The 22404-nt window shown below is 47.7% G+C and overlaps 1 protein-coding gene across 27 annotated transcripts in view; it reads right to left on the reverse strand.

Moving 5' to 3' along the window:
- LOC126914266 (protein turtle-like) overlaps positions 1–22404 on the reverse strand; it is a 152235-nt gene that overhangs the window by 7524 nt on the left and 122307 nt on the right. For 11 of the 27 annotated variants that reach the window (XR_007709620.1, XM_050717942.1, XM_050717935.1 and 8 more), the window contains 11 exons: positions 14344–14575; positions 11802–12125; positions 7895–8182; positions 7410–7819; positions 6844–7115; positions 6393–6565; positions 6092–6160; positions 4747–4827; positions 2749–2934; positions 2419–2646; positions 2080–2173 (listed from right to left, as the gene is read on the reverse strand). Coding sequence is in view for 26 of the 27 variants with exons in the window: in XM_050717942.1 (XP_050573899.1) it covers positions 2080–2173; positions 2419–2646; positions 2749–2934; positions 4747–4827; positions 6092–6160; positions 6393–6565; positions 6844–7115; positions 7410–7819; positions 7895–8182; positions 11802–12125; positions 14344–14575 (2357 nt within the window). In the remaining variant the exon portion in view is untranslated. The remainder of the gene's footprint in view (positions 1–2079; positions 2174–2418; positions 2647–2748; positions 2935–4746; positions 4828–6091; positions 6161–6392; positions 6566–6843; positions 7116–7409; positions 7820–7894; positions 8183–11801; positions 12126–14343; positions 14576–22404) is intronic. The other 16 variants (XM_050717943.1, XM_050717962.1, XM_050717957.1 and 13 more) reach the window with 11 other exon arrangements.

The raw sequence follows: 22404 nt of genomic DNA on the forward strand, positions 1-22404 counted from the left end.
GTGAATGATTTATCCGCAAAAATTTCTAAGAGTCAATGGAGGTGAACGAACGAAAAATAGAGGGGGGGGGGGCGGGGTTAGGAGTCGGAGTTGGGTGTGGTGGTGAATCGTGGGGTAGGAAGAAAAGAAAAAAAGAAAACGGACGTCGAACGACAAACGAAATGGCTCGTCGCGGGAAACAAAGGCGACATACGATCCAGAATAGGCATCACTGCAGTCGTATTGTGGACTTTTGGATGCCACGATGGAAATCATAATAGTCGGCTGAGTACCCGTTACTACACGTGCAGTCCGCTTGGCGTGATTTCAAAGCTGAACACCTTATCATTGGTTATCGAGGCCGATTTTCATACGTACGTACGGTTCGTCGGGAAATGCGATGACGTCGGCGAACGTGCTCTTTCGCGATCGAACGTTTCCGTGCGATCATTTTCTCTCTCGAGAACTATTCTCTCTGGCGTCGTTCATTGAACGACCCGCTCTCTGTTTTGCTTTTGTGCTTGTTTCGTGGCAACAGAAGCTGCACGCTGACGCGACGGAAGGCGAGCGCGAGGCTCGAGCGAACAGCGTCCGATCCGATCCCGGATCGACTCCTCTCTTTCCTTTTCTTTTTCTTTTATCGGCACGTGTTCCGAGATACCACATCGGGGGAGAAGAAAAAGAATTGGCCAGTCTTTCGGCTGGCGAAAAGTTGGATTGGTCGAGGTGTGTATCGATCGCGGTCGGAAAAGGGGAAATTCGGATAGGATCTTTATTCTCGTGTCTCGCGTTTCGGTCGCGTGCCGTGCCCTAACTTCTCCCCTCTATTCGAGGATGAAACTATAAAATAAGGATGAAAGAATTTGGACCATATCCGTATTACTCAGCACGAGTCGGATATGTAACTTGACGAAATCGAGTTATTTCGGTGGAAAACCGAGACCGGAACAATTCGGATCCAGGGACCAGGTCGAATGCAAAAGTATCGCTCGATTGTTCGCTCGTGCCCAAAGACCGCAATGCACACGCAAAGGCGGACGCCAATATACATATGTAGGTGCGTTGATCGTTTCTCCAACCTCGTCCAAAATACCTCTGCTGCTGCGGTTTAGTCTGCCGGTTTTTCATCGTCATGCGATGCATCTAACAATAAGTACGCGGCTCGCGTTCTATCATGTATTGCGCAAGATCAAAAGAGGGTTTCCATTTATTCTATCCTCGACTTTACTCTCCCTTGTATTTTATTCTAGTGTATTTTACGTTTGTTTGTCTCATTATTTCTTTATTTTGCAACGACAAGTGGATGTGACTGCTGTTTTCGTAAAAGTGGATCGAGACGGCGAAAGGAGAGAACGAGAAGATTCTCTCCTACGTCTCTCTCCCGACTTACAAGTTACTCAGAGATATGTTATTAAAGAGAGTTTCGTTCGTGCGATAATGCTTACTTGCCTTCACTTACGTCACTCGTGTATCATAAAAGATGGTCATCGAAACTCTATTGTTTGAATTTTAAACGCAAGCGAGATTGTCGCACGAACGACACGTCTATCATGTAAATATATATATATATATATATATATGTTTGTGTGTATATATGTATATATATACATGAAAATATATATATATACATATATATACACATATATGTTCATCCGTGATAATAAAAATGTATATGAATAATATCGGGTATATAGCTCGAATATTTTGTTTGCTATTAATTACTCGTGAGAGGTTTCTTAAATGCTTGCGGTGCTTCGGTCGCCTAATGCTCGTAAGAAGGGGTGGAGTGGACTTAATTGCTAGCTCTGGCTAAACCTAAGTGATGGATGTATATATCTCTTCAAGGTCGTAGCTGCACCGGCATCACGGCCCTCCCTTTGTTCGGGCAGGACGTGCCTTTCGTTTTCACAATTATCCAAGCGTTCCGTTGATCACGGAACGACGCTGAAACGAACCGTACACTCGAGTGCAGATACGATCTCTTCAGTCTACGTCCTCGATTCGTAATTAATCTTCGATAGATTCCCAATCGGGGGATCGATAATTTAGATAAAGTCGGAACCTGTGGGGAAGACAGAACTTTCGGAGACAGACACTCACTTTTTCAAAGGCACTGTTCCCTGGGGCCCTTGCCCTGCGCCGTTCCTGGCGTCGGTAACCCGGCAGGCCACCATACTATACGCTGAAAGCAGTTCTACAATGTTACAAGATTATGTTAAATGAGTAAGTGTTCAGGGTTCACAGGTGCTTGCCCAGCCCTGCGTTACCAGGCCGTTCTCGTCTCCTTTTCGAGTTAAAGGGAAAACCACGAATCCCAAGCGAATGTCAAAGAATAAATTGCTAGAAACGAGACGAGACGACCTCGAGCCCAGGTGCAGGTAAGACTCGAAGGAATAAATCAAATGACTGATTAACTCGCTCTTCGCGACCCAGCCCTACCTTTCTCCTGTTTTCGTCTTTTCCGTTTATTGCAAATCTTCACCGCGCATATGCTGAGGATGATCGCAACGATGAAGAAGAGTATACCGCCAACGACGCCCGCGGTGATCGCCTTGTGCTTCACTCGAGCCGGCACCGGAAATTTCACCTGCTCGCTGGCGCCGTAATTGGTCGCCGAATTGGCAAACACTTGGAAATAATAGGTTCTACCACCGACCAGATTCTTCACTGTACTCGCAGTCAAAATCGTCGTGATATAAAAAAACATAAAAAAGACTTCGTTTAACCATCGTTGTTGTTTATTTGCGACAAAGTGAAAGAAGAACGTACCCAAATAGCTGGTTTCTTCGGGTCGTATCTGTCCCTTGTTGAGCGTTTTCCAGGGTCCGTCCGTCTTATATTTGATGGTGTAGTATTGAATGAGATGATTACGTTCCACAGGGGCTTCCCAGGATATCAGGAAACCGTTACTGACCTCCGTCACCGTGAGATTTTTGGGAGGACCTGGCTTTGGTCCTGACGATTTATATGGAATTAGTAGGGACGACAGACAGAGAAACATTTTAGATAAAGAATAAAGTGGGATATGTCCGGTGTTATACTCGACGACCATACCGTATGCGTAATTCCCTTCTCAAGGATTTCCATCGGGCGTTTATTCGCATTCCAGCGCGTAACTCTATGGTTACGGGGGAAACAGCGACAGAATTGGGATTACAGCCGCTAATAAGGCTAACGAATGAACGCCGGAAGTAATTTGGTCGTAACATTATATACATATGTAAGTAGTGACGAAAGAAGATGAGCTCATGCGTCTCCGATTCCTTCGAGACGTTGCATCAACATTGTCTATCCCGCGACATCGTAATGCATTAACGTTACCGTTTGTCAAGATTTATTTGTCGTCGTCTCGATCTTTAATCGAGAAGAATTTTTAAAAAGACAAGCAAAAAACAAGTAAACTTGATAAAAGGAGAGACTAACAAAAAAAAAAAAAAAGCACGCGCGCGTACGTACTTTTGCGTTGTCGATGAAATTTTCTGGCAATATTCGCAATTATTTGTATCCGTTAAACAGTATCACGGCACAATGCGATAAATTTTCACGACGGAAAAATATACGTGACTGAAGCGGCCGATATTTCTGCGATCGTTTCTGCGGTATTTACAATGTACCTATTTGTTAACTTCATTTCCGCGGTCGTGCACGCTGTGCCGAATAAATTGTCAACCACACAGCCGGTAACGTGTGCATTAGGAAATGTGCAAACGGAAAACAGACGCACACGAGGACGCGTGCCCGCACCTTCCCACACCTTGCTTCACCCCCTTTAACCGTGCAGGCACAAAAATATAAATGGGTTCTCGATGGAGGCGCCGCGCTCTGGCGTCCGGGAATACCGTGAATAACTGGAACGCGGTTATTGTATTCGCGAAAAGCTTTTTACCAATGTAACGGCCACGAGTGGCTGCAATTAATTCGCGCCGGTCGAATGAAAATTTCTCCCCGCAAAGGCGACCCTTGCGTTTTTGTTCGACCGTACTCGTTTCGATCGTCGCACCGTGCGCGCTCGATGCGACCGAGTTCCACTCGAAAGCAAACTCTCCGCTTCTCGATACCAGCCGCCAACCCTTCACCCCTCCTTTCCCTTTCTTTTCGTACGTTCGTTTCTATCGAATTCGAGCACGTTATCTCGACGAATAATTTGGGGGAAAAAGTTCGTTTGTCGGATAGCGAGCGAGGCACGCGAAACAACGACGAGAATCGAGTCTCCGTCGACTGAAAGACGAAAAAATTTAGCGGGCCGAAATAAGTCCGTGTTTCGCTCCGAAAATAAACGTAATTCCGGCTGCGAGACGAAATCAGGCCGGACGACGAAAACGACCCAACAAAAAGCTAACAAACAGGCAAAACAATCGAAACGAGAACCAACTTGGTGGTCGACCGCGTGTCCCCTGTTAACGAGATTACGCGTTTCTCGACGCTTTCGGTCTTTATTGACTTTTTACGTTGCTCGCGCGCTGTCGACAAAATTTACGCCAGGCCTGTACGGCATCGTGAATGACAATTGATTTCGATGCAAAGGCTCCGCTTTCCCTTCTTCTCGTGTTTATTGTCCCCTTCTGATCGCGTTACGGTATTTAAACGTTTGGATACGGGGCAAGGATAAACGGGGAGAGATAGTCGATAGAAAACACAACTGGGAAAAGGCTAAAATAAATTTCATATTGAGTGCGACTGACAGTGTTTATAAACCAATTACAACACGAAGAAAATTGTACGAATGCACGCGGTAGAGTAAATAAATTAAAGAAAAGAAATTGATACCTTTCGGGCGCATGATTGGCGGGAACACTGGGTTGCCGGTAGAATCGGTCGGTAATATGAGAGTATTATGATCTAAGATGTCTGAAACGAGAGCAAAGAAAACGGCAATCGTGAGAAATCAGGTGGGAGTCGAAAGACAAGTGGATCCGGTGGTCCGGGGTGATTGGTCGTGCCTTAATAATAGGTCGCAGAGAGCAGGATCGGCGCGGAGGAGATCCTCGCGAATCCGATCCACCGGAATTCTCGTTAAGCTGGCTGTAATCGTGTTACTCGAGGCGGGCTAACGAGTTTCGAGACCGTTGATGCGTAGACAGCGACGAATGGGGAATGGAAAGAGGCAAAAATTGAAGCGCGGGGAAAGAAAGATGCGGGTGAAGAGAAAGGGAAAGGGACAGGGACAGAGAAAGGGAAAGGGAAAGGGAAAGGGACGTTGGACGTACCTGAGGTTCTCGTGGCACCACTGTACGAGAGAAAATTCGGATTGTTGTTCGTGGCTCGTTCCCGGTTATTAGCGGAAATTTTTGATTCCTACACGTTATTAATATGGAAATGCCGGAAAAATGGACGAATCGGGTCACGTTTTACGATCTCACGGGATTACGAATTGCATACGGATGTATGAAACAAAAATTTACTAGATATAGAAGTTTATGAGTGTGAATGCGTATATGTGAGTGTATGGTAGAAGCGAATGCACGAAACGAAGCAAGTTGAAGATCGACGGCGTCGCCCTTGTCTTTTCAACGACAACCGGATAAAAATCTGTACAAGCTCGTGCAGGAAAAATCAAGGTACAGTATGTACAAACGGCAGGCAATGACCCGGCAGATTCGAGGGAAGGAAATAAAAGAGGAAACAGAATGAACGGCTCGATGGGTTTTCCGATACGATAAGTCGCGACGGAAGTCTTCGTTCCCCTCCTCTTTGCTTCTTCTTTTCGGTGAGGTGAGTTTTAGCGTTAACTTTGAAATTCTCGCGCAGAATCGCTATTTCCAGCAACGAAGCTTCATAAACATCGGTCACGGAGAAGAGAGGGAAGCTTTCTTCCGCGCAAGGCATCTTTACGAAATCGTTCAACCGAGATTCTTTGTTAGCTCGTTTCGAAGCTCGTCCGTTTTCAGAGAACGAGCGAGCGAGCGAGAAGGAGCGGGAGAAAGCTCAGAATCGGACGGTTTTATGGTCGATCGCGTTCAAATACAAAATCGTCCCTTTGATTTCGGAGCTACAGCTTTTGCGGTAGCGTCGAGTTGTTTCGGTGCTTGCCGCTGCCTCTACCCACGGAAACGACTTTTCCGACACCGATTACTAGTTGTACGAACGGCTACGATTGAAACGACGATCTTACCGCTTTCGTCCGTGGCTGGAGCATGACCGGCGCTCGATGATGGAGTCGCTGAGTGCGTCAGTGCCACGTCTTCGAGAGTGAAGCGATTGAAAAAAGAAGGAAAAGAAGAATTGCATAGGATGCGATTTGTTAGTCATGTTAACATGGACAAAGACCGTTAATTGCAGCGATAGCGATATTCGTTCGAAAATCGACTATCGCGAAATAGAGAGTTCCGGATTGTAACGAACGATTATCGCGATAGATCATACGGCACCTTGTATCACCGATCCGATTATACCAAAAGTTCAAAGATCGTTACCAAGTGTCCTGATGGTAATGAGTTTGCTCAGCATCCCATCGCCCAGAGCGTTCTTCCCGATCACTTGGAATTCGTACAGCGTACCTGGCGTTAAGCTGTTGATCGTTACCGTCGTGCTTCCAGACGGAGTTACTGGAATCGTTTTCCATTCCGACGTACCAGATTCTCTGTACCTGCGTTAAACGGAAACCAAAGTTTCCTATAAACTCATTCCAAAACGTACATACTTAGTTCGACACTCGAAACAACGTACTCGTTTACGAGTTTGCTCTCGGAATGCCATTCTAACCGATATTGCCGGCGCCACGTACCATGATCACGTTACGTTCCAGGTGAACATACTCGGAAATACTATTCCAAAACCGTTTGTACTTAGAAGCTACTTGAAACGCCATCAACAGTTTCCGGTCGACACGAGAATTCGAGTAAACAGCCGGAGTATCAAACTCACCAGATAGTATAATCCTGTTTGTAATCAGGTCCTCCAGAGTATCCCGGCAGCCAAGTCAATGTGACCGCGAACTCGGTCGCAGTCCCCGATACGTTGTACGGTGCATGGGGTTGCGTGCCTTCGACGATCAACTGCGTGGAGGCCGATATGGTTGCCACCTCGTTCGACGCGACGCATTGGTAGAAGCCAAAGTCCGCGCGTCGAAGGCTCTCGATTGTTAAATTGCCACCGACGATTTTGGCCCGGTTGCGTTGAATGGACGCGCCATCCCTCTGCACAATGAAAATCACGATGCAACTCGAGCTGAGCGTTAAACGATCAACGAGTTGGAGATGCCGCGAAATTGAAACATTCTATCGGAATCTCGACGACTCGTTAACCGATCAGACTTTTATTCCGCCGCGCGACCGAAGTACTAAACCAATGACAAATCGAAACGCCACCGAAAAGTCTAGAATATACAAGGATTCCTGGTATCCGGTTAATCTTCGCCGATTATGTTTCCGCTCAGGCGAATGGAACTTTATTCTACGATACGTCGAGTACTCTTTTTCGGCGATGCATACCCTGTGCCACTGTATCGTGGGCTTCTGCGTGCCCTCGGCCTCCTGAGCGTCGCAGTGCATCTCCACCGTTTCACCGACCTTCTTCTGATAGATGGGTTCTGGTTCGAGAGTGAAGACGGGTGGATTTCGCACGAGGACCTCCATCGGCCCAGAACTTCCCTGTGTGCCCTGCGCATTGTAAGGCGTACAGGTGTATCGACCTTGATGATTCTCATTGACCCGTGTAAAGAGCAGGGAGCCATTGTTCATCACGACGATATCCTTCGTTTGATAAGGCTCGAGTAATCGTTTGTCCTTTGTCCACGTGACGTACTGAAGGGTAGGATTCGCTTTTATGTAACATTGGACCACACCAGCCAATCGAAACGGCAGGTATTGCACCGTGGGAGTGAACGTGACCTTCGCTGGATCTGAAACGCCGTGTATTTAGCTGTAAAAGTCTCTCGATAACAAATGTCGCTTGCAAAACATCGTCGATGACTCACATTCTACGTTGAGGTAAGCGCTGGCGCTTTGCGGGTCGCCGATGCCGTTTGTCACCTCGCATAGATACTGGCCAGAGTCGTCGGCGCTAACGGGATTGATCACGAGACTGCCGTCCGGTTTGATCGATACTCTGGTGTCTAACGCCGAGAGTTCCGTTACCGGAGCTCCCTCGCGGAACCAACGTACAGTAACGTTGCCGGGAAGAGCTTTCGCCTCGCAGGAAAACTGAACTTTTTCGCCCTCCAGCTTGGTTTGGTTCGTTGGTGGCACGGTGATCACCGCTCCGCCTGCAAATTACAAAGAATAACGTTAGAATGAATTCGCAATCGACGCAAATCGACGTGAAACGACGCAACATCTCCGCGATCGAAAAAAAGCCAGCGAAGGGATAGCGCTCGTCAGGGACGATACCGATTTCTGGCACGCTAGCAGCTTGTCGATGTCAGCCTGTCTGACTGATGCCGGAAATGCGGCGGCCAACCAATATCCTGACCGAAACGACGAGCCCGTTGCAGGAGCTTTTAACTTGGCCTGGCGCGGAAGCGTATCACGAAACGAGATTTCATCGTTCGGTTGCTCGTGTCAATCGAGACCGCGCGAAAACCAGTCCACAAGACGACGTCGATAAGTAAACAAATGGAAAGAGCGATAGATATTCTCCATTTAGCGAGCCCGATGAATAGACGGCTCTATAATGGACGGGATTGTTATTTTAGAAACGTCGTTTCGCGCCAGAGGAAGAACTACGCCCCGAAACTGCGGATCGATTCGAACGAAAGACTCGTTCCGACCGGTGAAACGATCAACAAAGTTTTCGTTCCGCGGAATTCTCTTGCGTATTTAGAGCTCGAATCGGTGACGAGTTCCGAACGGAAGTTACGTGGAGAAAAGGAAAAACAGAAAGAAAACGGGCCCGCGTTTGAGTCAATACGCCTCACCGCTTCAAAACTGACTGCCTTCTCTTTGGACGACTTTTCGCTCTGAGTCTTGGCGAAAAGACTTAACAGGACGCGTTATATTCTCGTTGATATCCAAAAGATCGTCTCCTACGAGCAGGCACGTGGAATTTTAAAACTTGCGAGACTTTCGAGACGGAGGAACACATTCTCGGTCGCGCGGCTGAATATTTCCACGCATAATGGGAAGAAATCGATCCTGCGTGACAAAAGTCCTTCCAACTTTTCTCGGTATTCACTGGTACTTTCTGGAATCCGATCTATCTTCACTGGGCGGGAATTAAGCCGGTTGCCATTCGTCCGCGGGAACAACCACTTTCTCAAAGGAAGGAGTCGCGCGCTACGATTTCCCGAATAGATTTCCGCTGTTTCCGTTTCCACCTTCTGCACCGGCGAAACGCGCCAAGTTCATTGATGAAAACTAATCGTTATTCGATCGGAATCCGCTCATCGCGGGGTTCGTCGACCGTTGTGCCCCGAAACAATGAAACGGCGCACGGTCGAATCGACGCAGGGTTCGCAGGGAACCGCAACCGCGAGCATAAAACGGTAGCGGAGCATGCCGCGGATTCCGCTATGTTGAAAACACGCCAAGCTAACTTGGCGGACAAAGCGACGGAGGATCCTTACGAACGGGACGATGAAATTCAACGATGGACTTCAGACGCGTGCGCCTCGCGGATGACAACGCGATGAATTTAGAAGCAGCCGCTCGATAAATATTCACAAGTCGGATTTAAAACTTTTCGCCCGCGAGAGCAATGAATTTGAGAATAGAGCACGGCGCCGACGCTCACCCGGAAACTTGAAAGCAATCGATACGTCGGTTTAAGACGAACAAAGCCTCCCGATCTTCGCTTTTATTACGAGCCGAGATTACAAAAGGCAGATGTCGCGACAGCGTTCGTATTTTCGGCAATTCCAAGGGGGAAAAGAGTCGCTCGTCCGAGGGACACGACCCACGACCGAGAAGAAACGTCTCCGCGATAGAGATGAATTTCGGAGTAGGAAGCTCGGTAAATATTCAAAGAGCAGATTCAAAAGTTTCACGCTACCGCGGCACCGAGCGGGGCAAGTTGGGTCGAGCTCGGCAGCTCGAGGATCCTCCGCATTAATGGCGCAGTCTATTGGCGGTGTTTTATACGAGGAAGATGAGAGTCGTCTACTTTGCACTCACGGCTCACGGCCGCTCGTTCGTGACCGCGCGCTCAGATTCCAGCGAGATTTATTAACGTGAAACTTTTGGTGGGCTTTTGCCGAGTCCTCCGAAACTGCGTTCGCGACTGACACGGATTTTTTACATGTCCGTGTCGAATTAAGAGAATCTATCGAAAAATTTCATCGAATGCATAAAAATTGGCATTCGTCGAAATGATGACGCGAATTCGGTATGGCGAACGATTACCTTCCTCTAAAATAGAGCGAAGAAGGGTAGTACCGACATGGCGCGTCGATCGTGAAAATCGATGCGTCGGTGCATGTATTAAATCGGCCGGTCGTTAACTGGAGGAAAACCACGGAGGGGAAAGACATCGGCGCGATGATGAAGACGAATGTTCCCGCGGCCTCGTAACGAAGCTTACGAATCTGCGGCACCCGTGGCAAACGAGGACAGGGGCTGAGGGGAGAAAAAGAGACGGTACGCGGAGTGCTCGAGACAAATCGCCTTTTAACTCGGGCCGCCGCGAAGAACATCCTAATTGGCTTTGACTACCACAACCGTACCGTCCGGAACCGACCTCCTAACGCGAATTTTATCGCGCGCATTCAGCGATCGATATCGCATCGACGCATCGGTTTACGATCTGCCTGCAAACGTAATGGATGCACCGGTCTGTCAGATATTTCCAGTGCCGCTGGCTGTGGAATGTCCGCGCCGACCAATCGTTATTATCCTTCCCGTGGGTTCCATCGAAAGCGTCTTTCAAACTCGGCGAGAGATAAGAGCAGTGCGTTTCTTTTCTCCTTGTTGCAATAATACTTAGGCGATACCTAGAATTCCAGTTAATTAAAATATCCGTGCCGAAGGCAGCGTAGAAAGTTGAAACGACTCGTCCGGTCAATTTTACGAGCATTCTGAAGAGATTCGGGAATTAAAAACGACGTAAAAGTTACGTCGTTACCCAGAACGGCCAACCGATCCCATCGGGGACGATTCGCCCGAACGAGACTTTAAGAACTTCCATAAAATCGTGAAAAAAAAAACGCGACCGATATCCGCCGGAACTTGGTCTTACGAGTCCGAGCGGCACGGATGGATCTTTCCATCGATCAACAGACATTGATCGGCGCCTCCTCCGCGCGAATCCAGCGACAAAAACCGAACTGGTTGCATCGAGGCATTTTCTGACGACGCGGTTATCGGAATTTCATTATCGGTGCTCGATCGATTACCGTCTACCGAAAATACCCCGATAACTTCTAATAACAAGCCGCTCCGATAATTATCGTACCGATCCGACGTATATTAATTATTGGTACGTGCTAAATTCTTCCCCGCCCCTCACACCGAGGTTATAAAGTTCGCTGAATTTACCGTAAAACCGCAAGACAATTCGTTGCCTGTAGATCGTACCTGCGGATGGCAAGAAGAGGAAATCCTGATAGGATCGCTAATGAATAACGAAGGATTCCGTTTTTGGGAAGTTTGACGAATGACCAAACTTTGCGACGCTGCGAAGATCAGAGCGTACTCGCAAAGGAAAATGGTGTACGCGGTTATTGCTGGAAAGTAGCAAGATTAGCACATTTCTAAAACTAGCGTCGATTTACGAGAGTTTTTATGGCAATGGCGCGTCACACCTTGTAGAAACGACGTCGAACGGAGGGCGTCGACCTTTACTGCTGTATCTGATGATATCGGAGTGTCTGACGAGGAAGTAACCGCTGACGTAGGAATATACACGTGTTCCGCTACACACACTCGTACTAGATCTGTTGTTTTACTCACCAGCGATTATAACGCGGGCTGTGTGACTGATTTGACCCTCCCCATTTCGCGCGATGCACGTGTAATCCCCGATGTCCTCGTTCTTGATCGTCGAGATTCTGAGCTCAGTGCCGTCGTTGAATATTCCGATGGTGGTCGACGGCTCGACTGGGTTCGCGTCCTTGTACCAGAGAATCTCCGGTGTCGGCGTACCCTCCGCTTGGCAGTTCAATATTATCGCGTCGCCCACGTTCACGTAGATCATCTCCTCTGGCGTGATGCTAAATTTTGGTGGCGCTACGAAAACGAACCAATCGTTTTTATCCTCCCGTGATACTCTTGGAACTGTAAGCAGATCGCGAGCGGAAAAGGTCGAACGTGACTGTGCGCGGTATCGAAAGTAGATCGGACCAGAATATGGTCAGACTAGCGGGCCGGCTGATTGCGATTCGTTTTTATCGATCGTCGAGTCGAAAGATGGAAACGCTAAAGTAGAGTAACACCGACGGGGTCGTCGAACGTGTTAGAATTGTTGGGAAGAAATCGCGACAACTACCACGCGATGGTGCATTACTCGAAGGAAACGGCATTAAGGGAACAATCAAACCCTCGAATCGCGCGGACGTTTAGAAAACGCTTCCGCGCCGTTCTTCCAACGTTTTTATCTTCGATGAGTTTCCATCCAGGGGGAATCACGACGGCCCTTCAACAACTTCGACGACCGCCGTAGCACAAAGGAACGTGCATTTTCGCCGCGTAAAGCGCGCTCTTCCTCGTGTATTCGATAGAACGGAAACGGTCGGGACTGGGCAAGGACGAAAGAGGAAAGAGAGCAAGCAATCGGTCACCGAGAGAATTCGTCAAGATAGATGACAGGAAAATTTATTGGAATATAGTCGAAGCGTCAAACAACTCTCTCTCTCTCTCTCTTTCTCTCATTCTTCTTGATCGTTTTAATAAGTTCGATCGTACTTTGTCGTAAATTGCGATCCTATCGTCTTATACGATACGATCGTCTCCGTTCTATTCTCGGCATCGTTAACAGAGCGATACCTGGCCATAGAATCGTATGCACGTTGATCGTATTCGAAAAGATATATCGCGACAAATACCATAAGCAGAAAAACGGAAATGGAAGATACGAACAAGGCCGAAAGCGAGAACGCTGGGAGGAAGAAAGGGGAAACAGTTTACGAGTGTGACGCGAGTAAACGACCGGCCAGAGACAATTTCAAAAGTACAAAGAGAGATTCTGAGCGCTTTCGCTGGCCGAGTGGTTCTCCTCTTTTTGATGCCGCTGGCAAATCCTTAGTTGTCGCAATCGCTGACGTTGTCGACATCTTCCTCGCAGTTCTCGTTGCTGTTGTTGACGACGACGATGATGCGGTCGAGTGTGGCCGTGGGCTCGACGTATATGCAGAAACCGAGAGGCGAAACAGCGAAGAAAAGCTCGTTGGAGGAAACGGCGCGGCAGCGACGAGAACATAGACGTAGAGGTGTGACGATACAGATAGAGAAAAGAAAGAGAGTAGTACGCATCGTTTCTTTAAACATCTAAATACTTCCCTTCCTCGTCGCCGCTCGTCATAGTTTATGGGCAAACAAAACGCGGCAATAGAGTTTCCTTTCTCTTGGCCAGCATTTTTCCTCTTTTTTCGTTCCTATCGCCTGGTTCGATGACTCCATCGCGACGTCGTCGTCGACACACTGACGTAACGCGTAAAACTTTATCGCGTCGCTCGACGAAAGAATTGAATTGAATTCCCAAGAAACGACGATGCTCTCTTTCCCTTTTTTCTCCATCCTTCTTATTCTTCCTGTTTCGTTTCTCTTATCAGCGACTCTCTCTCTCTCTCTCTCTCTCTCGCTTGCGCATTTTCGTTTTATTCGCGACAGGGGGAGATCAGAATCGATAGCGTTCGTCATTCGAAGATATAAAAATTCGCGGATCGTTGGAAACCTGGCCAGGAATAAGATTCGTCCCTGGACTCGTTCAACTTTTCTTCCGTTAGACACTTTCTCTGACGAAAACACGGTACTCGTCGCGGTCATAAAATCTTGTTAAGCGCGAGATAATATTAATGAGACTGCTCCGAGGTAAAATCGATGCAAAACTTGACCAACTCGGATCCGACGCGAATGGAATTTTCGATTTAAATTGCATTCGCGACAGCTCGTTCGAAACACCAACTTCTATTATCGCAGTTAAGTCCTTTTTAATCGATATTACGCGTAATCGCGTTTTTTGACCCAGTAACTTTTCTTAAGTAGAATTTCCTGGCCGATCAACTACAATCAAGCGTAAAACGCGAACGCCTGCGTTTAAGATACAGTAGACCGCCCAGATACTCCGACGTCAGCTGACAGATGGGGAATCGCGCGATTAGGTTGATCGTTCGCGCGGAATCTTCGGAACCGATACATCGAACAGCGATGCTGAGTTCGCCGATATCCAAGCACGTTATCGAATAGTAGGTGTAATGTACCGGCTTTCGACGAGACGATCGGTTAACGAAGAAAAGCGATAGCGTAACGTGATCGTTCTCAAATGAAAAGTACTCACCGTGGACATCCAGGTGGAACCAGGTACCGTTCTTGTGACTGTTAGGCGACCTGTTGAGGAAGACGACCTTGCACTCGTACCATCCTTGATCGCTCTCGCGGATGTCAGTCAAGTTGAGGCTCGCCACGCCATACGGTGAATTCGGCGAAACTCTCGAGACTCGACCTTCGTAACCTTCGCCACTGTGGGTCGGATACGACTCGTACCATATGTATATTGGTATCTCCTGCCCCTTGCACCAACACCAACACGCAACATAAACGAAGGATCGCCATGAACACGTACATACTGGTGCGAGACTCGCTTCGGTATATGCTGGACGCTTCGTTTTCGATTTCGCGAAGCTCGTCGTCCCTGCCATTTCGTGTTGGGTATCGACGTTCTTCGGTTCATCGACAGTTCCACAAACATGATTGGCGAATAAACCAGTGGAAAGCATAGTAGAAAATGGAACCCGCGAGACGCATAAGCGACGCGTTATCATTAAAAAGAGGCGAAAAATTCGAATCTGCTCGCACCAGCTGCCGGCTAATGAAATGACAAATGACGAAAGACAGAGGATGCAGCGTGTGTGAAGAGCGGAAACGATCTACGGCCGCGATTGGTCGCCGAGTCGCCGAGTCGGCGAGCTCTCTCCGCGCGAACGACTGAACGTAACGAGCATGGCCTCTTCCTACTCTCTAATTCAACGCACCGGAAGATCCTCTTAAATTTTCATGCTCGTTACGTTCGCCCGGCCGAGGACTGTCCCTCGACAACTGTCATTTTCCATGCAAGTCTCTATGGCAAACAAAGGAATTCGTTGTGCGCCGATGAAAAAGTAATCCACAAGGCATAGACTGTGCGTGGATAGAGAGAAGGCGCTGCTGGAAAATGACTGATGACACGAAACTTTTATGGGATCCGTGAGATACGTGCCATGCAAAGTCGAGATACCCGTCGATCCTAGATTATTCCTCGAGGATCGCATGTTTTTAAAACGATAGATCGCGAGCCAGCTGTCATTTTCGATCGGCCACCGAATGACTTCGCTATCGAGGATCGGCGGTTTGTCTTGATCTATAGTAAAGTAAAGTCTGACACACAAAAAGGGAGGCATGCGACTAAATGGATCTACATATCGGCGAAGAACCGCTAAAAAACGATCTGTCTCGATCAATTCCGTGCTTCTCGTAGAAACGAGAAAAATAAAATCGGCTGATATTCCACTAACCGGTTAGTTACGTGGCCGTTCAAGAAAATTGCGGTCTGCGAAGCCAGATGATGCCAGAGAATCGTGATGAAGCGCGTGTATTAAAACGAGCAGCGGCATTGTGCGTACTAACGTGTTAACTGCTACCTGTGCATCGACTTACGCACTGTTTCGTCGCTAATAATCAAATTACATGTTGTAGAACGTATTTGCATTTTCGAAGCATGATCAAAGGCCAGCGCGGCGGACCACTGAATCAGCGGCACTCGGTGAACGCTTCCTCGTTCGATCGTTCTCGTTTCGAAGGATTACCGCGTGCTGTTGCTGCTCGTCTATCGGTTGCTCGATCGAGCCGATATCGATACTTATCGGAATCGAGCGACGAGGAAGGAGTCGAGAGACAGAAATCGGTCGCTGAAACGGTGGGCTACTCGTGTCTGGCACGGAACTAGGCTATTCTACTGCCGCGCGTTTAGCACTGCGCGATTCTCGGGAAAAAAGGGAACAGAGAAAAGAAGGCGAAAGAGAGAAAACGGAGGAGAAGAAAAAGAGGAAGACGAAGACGAAGAACAAAAAACGTGACAAACGTGGAGTGACGATCGTATGTTGGCCATTGACTGCCCCAGTTGATGGTTTCTATTTCGAGCTGGCCTACTTGCGACAGCGAACGGCGTCGCGTCGTAGTCGTTGTGCTTGCAAGCTCAAACCACAGTGATTTCAATATTATTCTCCTTCGAGCCACGGAACTAGTTCGATATTGCGATTTCGTGGTAAGTTGTCGCGTTTGCTTCGCCGTTCTATACGTATAGTCTTGAACAAACGATGAACGAATGCGTTCCCGTGTCCCGAAATTTCGAACGAGAAAAACAATTGGTTCCTTTTCCAGGCTAAAAACTCTCTTGTTTCGATTCGCTTCACCCCGTGCCCTGAACGCGAAACAAATTTAACGCCATCGAGTTCCTCGTATATCTGCCCATGTGCATACTGTTCGTGCACCTAGTCGCAAGCAACGATTTCATTTTCTTTGTGAATCGGATAGACGGACGAATAAACGTAGAGATAGACCTAGATTTGGATTTAACCGAAAAACTGAAAGAGGGCAGAAAAGATGCCAAGAGAAGTGCGCGTAACCGGAATAAATTACGGATCTAAATGGCATACAGAGGACTGGGCCAAACTACCTACTTTTTCAACGTTTTCTAACGGCGCTTGTTTGTTTTTTTTTTTTTTTTTTTTTTTTTTTATTTACGAGGCATAAGAAAAAGGTCGGGAAAGAAGCATTCACGAGGAAAAGCACGTTCCCTAGATGGAAGGCACGATTTCGTCAGTGGTTACGAGACGGAGCGGAATAAGTCGTGGCGTTTTGCACTAACACTCCGCGATTACAGCTACGCGCTCCGCTCATGTAGGTCAGGTGTCTTTCTTTTATTTTCCCAGTTTGGCTTCTCTCATCTCGTATCGTTCTAGACGCCTATCAGCGGTCGCGAATATCTGCGAGATTAATCTCGGTGCTGTTCGCTATTTCGTTACAAGTGCATCGTATACTTTCGAAGTAAGCGGTCTAAAGTTTGGTAACACGTTCCTCTTGCCCCAACAATCCACGAACCATCTACCTACAAACTACTTTAGAAATTTCAGGAATCATCCTCTTTCCGCAAAGTCGCCGAGGAACGATCTAATTTCTAACTGATTTCTTCTTAAAATATGAATCACGATAATTAATGCTTGCCTTTTAAGGAAAAATCTTCGAGTTTTTGTACCCATTATTATTCTTTCCACCAGAGGTAGAGAGCGAGCCGAACATCTGCACTTGCACGCAGTGCGTATTCCGATGATTTTGATAATTGTCGGACGTACCACAACTATTTCCTCTCGCCATGTCTGCGTCTATTTCGCGTATTCTGATATTTATGAAGCTTGTCGGTTTCTCCGGAGATTGAGCTAAATCCCTCGCCAACCGAACTAGTGAAATGTTAACGAGGCGTGTGAGAGTTCCAGAACGGAATCCTTCCGTTCAACGTTTGTTCGCGGACCTGCCAACGGACTTGGCGCAAATTTAAACGTAAATTGTTCACGCGGGGATGGACCGGTTCGTTAATATCGGACGGCCAATTTGCAAAAGCAACTTCGTCACCGCGAAAGAACGGTCTGGCACGTTCGCAATTCACGGTGTTCCCAACTTTCGACCAGCAATTTGCTTCGACGCTTTGTTTCGACATTCTGGCATTCGGAACTTTCTTCTTGAACGTTGGAACGTCTTACGCTCGAAATGGAAATGCGATAACACGGCGTGTGAAAGCGTGAGTTCTTTGAGAAAACTTCGGTCGTGGTCGTTATAGTTTTTGCGCGAGAAAATGAGAAGAAAGGATAACTAAACGCTTTCGTCGTTGCCTCGCGAAGCTCTTCTTTAACAGGATGCACCCAGTGTTTCGTGATATTGATATAATTTTGATCTTGATTACTCTCGATGATCTTCCAGCGATCTTGACCGTCAATGACACAACCTCAATGACTCCTCGCCATTTCCAAAGCTGTCTACGCTTCTATGCTTTGACCTCGATGATTCGTCTTTCATAGAATGTGCGCTAGAAACACAAATGCTTTTTCCTCGCTGAAGAAATAGACAAAGTAATTGGCAGGTAACCTTGGAACACTTTTCTTTTACTCGTTTGAACACATTTTCGCGGCGACGACCGGCTCGAAAGTTTTGTCAAAGAATAACTTTCTCCTATCGGGAATCTTTGTGGTTTAAAACGTCTGCGCCAAGCTCCGTTTGATGAAAAGCGCGTGGCTATAATTCGAAAAGTTCGCGAGGCTAGCTATGTCTCGTTTGTTCAGGAGAAAACATGGACGCTGGTGGTCATGAAAAGTTCCATTTTCTGTCCGGTATCGTTTATGAATCCTGGTATCGTTCCTGGGACTTGTTTTAGTTCGCGAGAAGTGCTCTACGATCCAATGAAACGGAGGAATTTCAAATTTCCAAACTTGTTAGGTTCGCCCGCCAACTTGGTCGATGCTCCTCCATGGAAAACTTATTGCGGAGATATCGTGTTCACGGAGGACAATTCACTCCAACACTCCGGCTGAACTAATACGACGAGAGAAGTATCTCGAATGCGGTACAAGTCGAATCGGTGTAATCAAACGACGACGCCCCTGTAGTCGAGTTTCCTCCTCGATTTCATTACTGCCTGTGTTCGACACGGCTTTCCTAATCGCGAACCAAATTCAAACTCCGATGCATTATATCGGTACTATATTCTCCGTTGGAGAATGATCTCGTGCGGTTAGTTTGCGTGGAAGTCGAAGAAATTACTGATACGACGCGAAAATAAATAGCGACGCTTTCGTCAGCGTATTGATTAATTCTACCGCCTCTATAAACGTAGTCATCTTCGACAAAATCGTTCAAATCTTGAAATGTATTTTATATATTATTACGTATATATATATATATATATATATATATATATATATTTAAAGAGAGAAAGGAGAATTTTCCCGATTTGGCCAATTTCTTCTCGTGGCAAGAAGTCGCAGTTTAGAAGGATAAACTATTCATTACATATTTGAGTCAAAACACGACCCAAGGCATTTCCGTGTCCGCCTCGGAAGCGAGAAAATTATCTTGACAGAACGAACAGTGTGAACGCGTTTGGCGAGTATTTGCGTTCAGCCGACGGATTCCTTTCTGGCATTTATGTTAAGCGAGAATACTGCTATGAACGCGAGCACCCGTCGAGGGTGCTCTCGCATTCCGGCTGTGTATCCAGAAATGCGACCTCGCGCGATTCCGTTCCCGCTGCCTTTTTAGAGCGATAATAAGGTTTCGTTGGATGCCGCGTACGCCGTCCTGGATTGTTTAATTCGACGTCGAAAGCCGTAGCGCGAGCGAGCTTCGTTTACGAGCAAGTGGCTGTTCGGTCGGCTGCGTTTCTAGAAAATAAATTAAGGGGAATATACCACGAGTAGGTACTGATTTCTTCGAGTATGTTGCCTTGTTTGTCGCATATCCGTTCCGCCATAGCTGTTGAGAATCGACTTTTCAGGCGTGTTGGTATGTTGTTGCTCCATGACGAAGGAGAAAAGTTTACCCCCGATCGCCATATACTTCGAGCAAGTTACGTCAAAGTCACTTCTGCACTAGGTTCCGCTAATTATCTCGTTAGGCGGTTCATGTCGACGGTGGCATTAATGACAACAATGCCAAAAAAAGGAAGACGAAGCCACCAATTAGCGAAAATAACGAGGCGTTGAGCCCCGAACCTGTGACGAATGAGGAAGACAGAAATGTACGACAGGTAGAAGGATGGCGCAGCTTGGAATTTGCACGTGGAATCGAGCGTCCAAGAGGGGGGTAACCCTGACACAGTTAAGTAGTTCAACCTGGCCTCCGTGCGCTCTGCATTATGCATACAGACCTCCTAACCTCGTACGGTAACACATCACTGCACTGCTTGGGACAACGATTTCGGGTCAGGTGAGCACCCTATACGACGCCATTTCGTTTCGTTCTCGCATACATGAGCGGGCTTCTCCGGCAGGAAGAAGATGATCCTAAGAACACGGAAATGGTTCGAGGATCGATCGCATAAAAACGATAACGACCGAACGCTGTTGGCCGGAAATAAGGGGACGCGGCATACGGCTCGATTCGAATATCGAGTTGCACGGATATCCGGGCAGAAAGGTGGTTGCACGAATGGAGAAGAGGACCGCATCGTCCTGCAATCCTACACGCGTGGAAGATAGGAAAGAGATGTGGAATGACTCGGGATAGCGGTGTCGGGCGTCAAGCGCAACCCCCGCTCAACGCAAGAACCGGCCGTGGGGTGGTTTATGTAATGTAAAGCTGGCCACGCGGGGGTGGTTTATGTAATGTAAAGCTGGCCACGCGGGGGTGGTCTACGCTGTCCTATTTTTAAACCAACTACGGCTTAACCGGCTAACGTTCAATCGATAACGCGGGAGCAGCGTTTCTCAAACCGCCGTATCGACCACTGCAAACTTCCCAGAAGTTCCGTAGAGGACACGCGGCAAAAATTTATCTTTCACCCATGCTGATCGATTTTTACTCGAACGGCGGCTATTGCGAGTTACACGCTTTCGTCGTTGGTCGTCAAAACGCAAAATTACGAACTTGTCGAGATTTGCTACACCGTGTCGATAGCGCTGCGAGCGACATTTCGCCACGAATTCATCAGATTACGAAGAAAATTTAAATCGTACAGTGACGAACTATACGCGAGCCACTCTCCCAGGCGTTAGACTACTTTCGACAACTTTCCGACAAAGCCTTTACGGTATCGTCTTATCGCGGACTCATCGTTCTTTCATCGAATGAAAATTAATTCCACTTTAAACTCCCATAACAAGATTTTCACCTTATATCAGCCAAAAGACCCGTTCGGGCTTCGACCAAATTTACATTTCGTGTAAGCGGACCGTTCATACCAGAGCTGATTTGCATACTAACGAGCGCACCCTTCTTTTCCCAGATCGGAAGTTGCGGTTTGAAAAGGTCGCGAAACGCGTTTCCTTACTCGAAATTTTCTTCGTTAATTGCAAATTATCCGAGACTCGTGACGGCCGCATGGCGTTGCGGTATATTCGGAGCGTAAAATTGCTTCTTCACCGTACAAATCGTAATCGCGAGGCCAATACACCGCGGCTTTCTCTTGTTTCTTTTTCCGTCCTCTGGTAATATGGTTTTTAAATGCAACGGTGGGTCTCGCAGAATATCGCGTGGCCTCGCGAAATAAAACTGGCTCCTTCTGACGCCACTCACGACGCGCATCTTCCAAGAAAACCTAATTACTAACTCGCGCTCGAAACAACGAGTCCTACTCGCCTAGAAATAGTCGGAGCCAGGGATTTGAATTTTCTTCTTGTTTACCATGCCGGGCAGATAATTAACCTGGCGGTACAGTGGAAAGGAGAGGGGGGAAAATGGATGTGACAAAGTCGGAGGTCCCGAGTTTTTATTTCGTCGCGAACAGGCAGAACCAGGAACGTCGTTGAGCGGGAGGAGAAAAATATTCGGTCGGACCTTGGTTGGGAAACCTGCCAGGTTGTGGGCAAGTTTCGCAAACTTCGGAGTGGGTGTTCCTCGAGAGACTGTCGGAGGAGCAAGGGCCAGGAGTCAGGTTTCCAGTGGGAGTGAATGTCTTCCCGAGTGGAAATGTCGGAGAAATTGAATTGCAAGGAGACTCCATTCCTCTTTTTCTTGCCGAGACGCATACACGTACACGTTCCCCTTACCCACGTTACCCTCGTTTCCCGTTTTTCTTTTCAGCCCTCCTTCCATTCTTTTCCCCTCCCTCCTTTCTTTGCCCATTCGCGTAGTTCACTCCTGCCTCCATTTGTTTCATTAGATTACGCTACACCCCACGTCGTGTGGAGTCGCGGGTGAAACGTCCACCCTCCTCTCTACCGTCCGTCAACTGGCCTGCACGTCTCTGGTCACCCTCCGATTCGCTCTCCGTCTCGTCTCTAGACCTCTGTTGGGAATAGAGAAGTGCCACAAACAGCAAGAGAAAGCTCGCCTCGTTACCATCGCTCCGCTGTACCCGCCCCTTTAGCATTAACACGTTTCTTCGCAAGCGTTTATTTTTTAGCAACTGCCGTGACGCGCGCCAAAAGTCTCCCTTCTACTTTTCCGACAGTTCCTCCTCGAGTTTCACGTTTTTTTCCCTCGTGGCTGTACCGCGATTCTACATCCCGCCGTCGCGCGTTCGATGATATGTTATAGTACAACAGTATAGTACAACAAGCGGACGTAAAGACTATTTCACGGCACACGAGTATTTCGTTCGATTGACGTTTCACAAGAGCGCTCGAAATGAAAGCCAGATCTTCGACTTGACGCG

Source organism: Bombus affinis, chromosome 3, assembly GCF_024516045.1.
Source record: "Bombus affinis isolate iyBomAffi1 chromosome 3, iyBomAffi1.2, whole genome shotgun sequence".
NCBI classification, from domain to species: domain Eukaryota; kingdom Metazoa; phylum Arthropoda; class Insecta; order Hymenoptera; family Apidae; genus Bombus; species Bombus affinis.